This window comes from Anarrhichthys ocellatus, unplaced genomic scaffold, assembly GCF_004355925.1.
Source record: "Anarrhichthys ocellatus isolate YVR2014 unplaced genomic scaffold, GSC_Weel_1.0 scaffold5, whole genome shotgun sequence".
NCBI classification, from domain to species: domain Eukaryota; kingdom Metazoa; phylum Chordata; class Actinopteri; order Perciformes; family Anarhichadidae; genus Anarrhichthys; species Anarrhichthys ocellatus.
This window is the reverse complement of record NW_022280035.1, coordinates 9,919,827-9,921,922: the sequence shown is the minus strand read 5'-3', so window position 1 is coordinate 9,921,922 and position 2,096 is coordinate 9,919,827. Positions and strand designations below refer to the sequence as shown.

The window sequence follows — 2,096 nt, the reverse complement described above, 5'->3', positions numbered from 1 at the left end:
CCCCCCCCCCACTGAAGACATTTATTTTTCCTTGGTGCTACCTATCTTTGTTTTGTCCAATGCGTCTGTAAGTAATCACTGCGTTTGACCAGGAACCAAAATAAGGTACTTGGGGTCTTTGCAGAAATGGGCGTAGATCTATTTTACTGGTGTCAGGAACTCAGAAAGGTCTATTGAAACAGTTACCTCTGGAAAAGTAGCTATCGAAATGGTCCCCGGTGACCAGCTTGTGCAATAGAGGAAACTGAAATGGTATCGAAGAAGCAGACCTATCGCCTGCTGAGGGACAACAAATGGGCAGTGTGCATGTTTCTTTACGTGTGCTTAGTGATCTTAGTGCAAATTTAACTCCTTTATCTTGAAATAAGAATGAATATTAGAATGTGTGAGGTCAAAGAGCAGCAGTCACTGCAGACCAGCTCTGTGATCTGTGTCTTCCATGTCTGAAATCTGTATTAAGACCTCATGTGACGCAGTCAAAGTCCGTTTGAATGAGTTTTGACTGTGGTTTGAGAGGCATGACTAAATGGCACCACAATAGCTTGGATAAAGATCAGTCCGTTTTGTATTCTAGTATGCCGATGCGGGTATGCATCTAAGTGTATGTGCGGGTGTGTGTGCTTGTGTTGATAAATACAAGCTCGACTAGAGTTCTAAACTGGGCTGAGTGTGAGATTTGGCAGGCGCGGGAGGGGTTGCGTGGTTTGCCACTGCACAGTAATAAGACATGTTGACATGAATATCAGATGTCAGAGGGAGTTTGCTGGGAGCTCTCATCCATTACCATCTGGATGACAGTGGCTTGGAAAGGCAAGCAGAGTGCTATATCAATATTTCAATATCCTGACACAGTTGGAGCAACTCAGCCAGAGGCAGTCTGCATGAGCCCGAAATGTCAGGCAAATGTCACCTGTAGAGCAACGGTGTGAGCAGGAGCATGTCAATCAGTGACTTTTAACTTGTGTGTGTGTGTGTGTTTAATAAAAGTGGGTGGTCTCGAGCTGTGAAGACCAAATATGTGTTTAAACTGAGCTTCCAGCTCATGACCTTGAGAGTCACTCTGTTGGACTGAATGTTATTTATTTTGACATCTTATACACACTCACAAATGACCATTAGGTGCTGTGTTTGATAAACAAACTGATTGGATTGCTTATGTGAATGTGTGTGGTTTCTCTCCCTTGCTGTCCTCAAGGCCCCTCAGAACGAGCCCAATTTACCTCAAGGACATAGAAAATAGCACACGCATCCACACTGCACACACATATGTGCTCATGTGTGCATATATAGTATACACCTTACTATACACACACACACACACACACACACACACACACACACACACACACACACACACATAAACACACTTGCATGCGCACAAGCAAATATACTTTCAGGCTGCACTGGTTGACCCAGTCTCTGTCTCATTCAGTTCAGTCTTTACTCACTCATCAGAGCTCCCAGGATTGGTTAAGGTTTCAGGGTGTGCTTTGGGCCAATAACAACCACAATGAAGGGAATCGAATATTGTTATTTGCATACTGCCCCAGCAGTAACCCCAGAGCAGGAACTCAAGGATGAAGTCATACAGCTCAATCCAAAAATGTAGAATAAAGCAAAAGGCAAAACTTCTCTTAAGAGACTTGTAAATCTTTTCGTTCATGTGCTTAAATTTCACTTTTGACTTGTATAATTTGTTTTCCCTTTTTTGATCTGCGTGTTTCTCTCCTAGGCGTATCTCAGGGAATCAGCTGAGGTATATCTCAGGCCACGCTCTCCAGGGTCTCCACAACCTCAAAGTTCTGTAAGTAACCTTATCCACCCTCCCACCCTACCGCTCTCTGGTGGTTCAGTCCACATCCCAGGTGTGTTGTTCCACTAAAGCATTATGGGGTGATAGAGTTGCGCTCCTGCCTTGGATAAAAACACACAGGCCACGCATCATTAACTGTAGTTAAAGTTTATGGGCTGGTTCCTTCATTCTCAAACAAGCCCTGATTCAGTTGTAATCAAGCACACACGCACACGCACACGCTCACACACACATGCTCACACACACACACACACACACACACACACACACACACACACACACA

General features: G+C 44.3%; 1 protein-coding gene across 1 annotated transcript in view; it reads left to right on the top strand.

Moving 5' to 3' along the window:
* lgr6 (leucine-rich repeat containing G protein-coupled receptor 6) overlaps positions 1-2,096 on the top strand; it is a 40,998-nt gene that overhangs the window by 22,726 nt on the left and 16,176 nt on the right. The window contains exon 3 of the mRNA XM_031844450.1: positions 1,733-1,804. Coding sequence (XP_031700310.1) covers positions 1,733-1,804 — 72 coding nt within the window. The remainder of the gene's footprint in view (positions 1-1,732; positions 1,805-2,096) is intronic.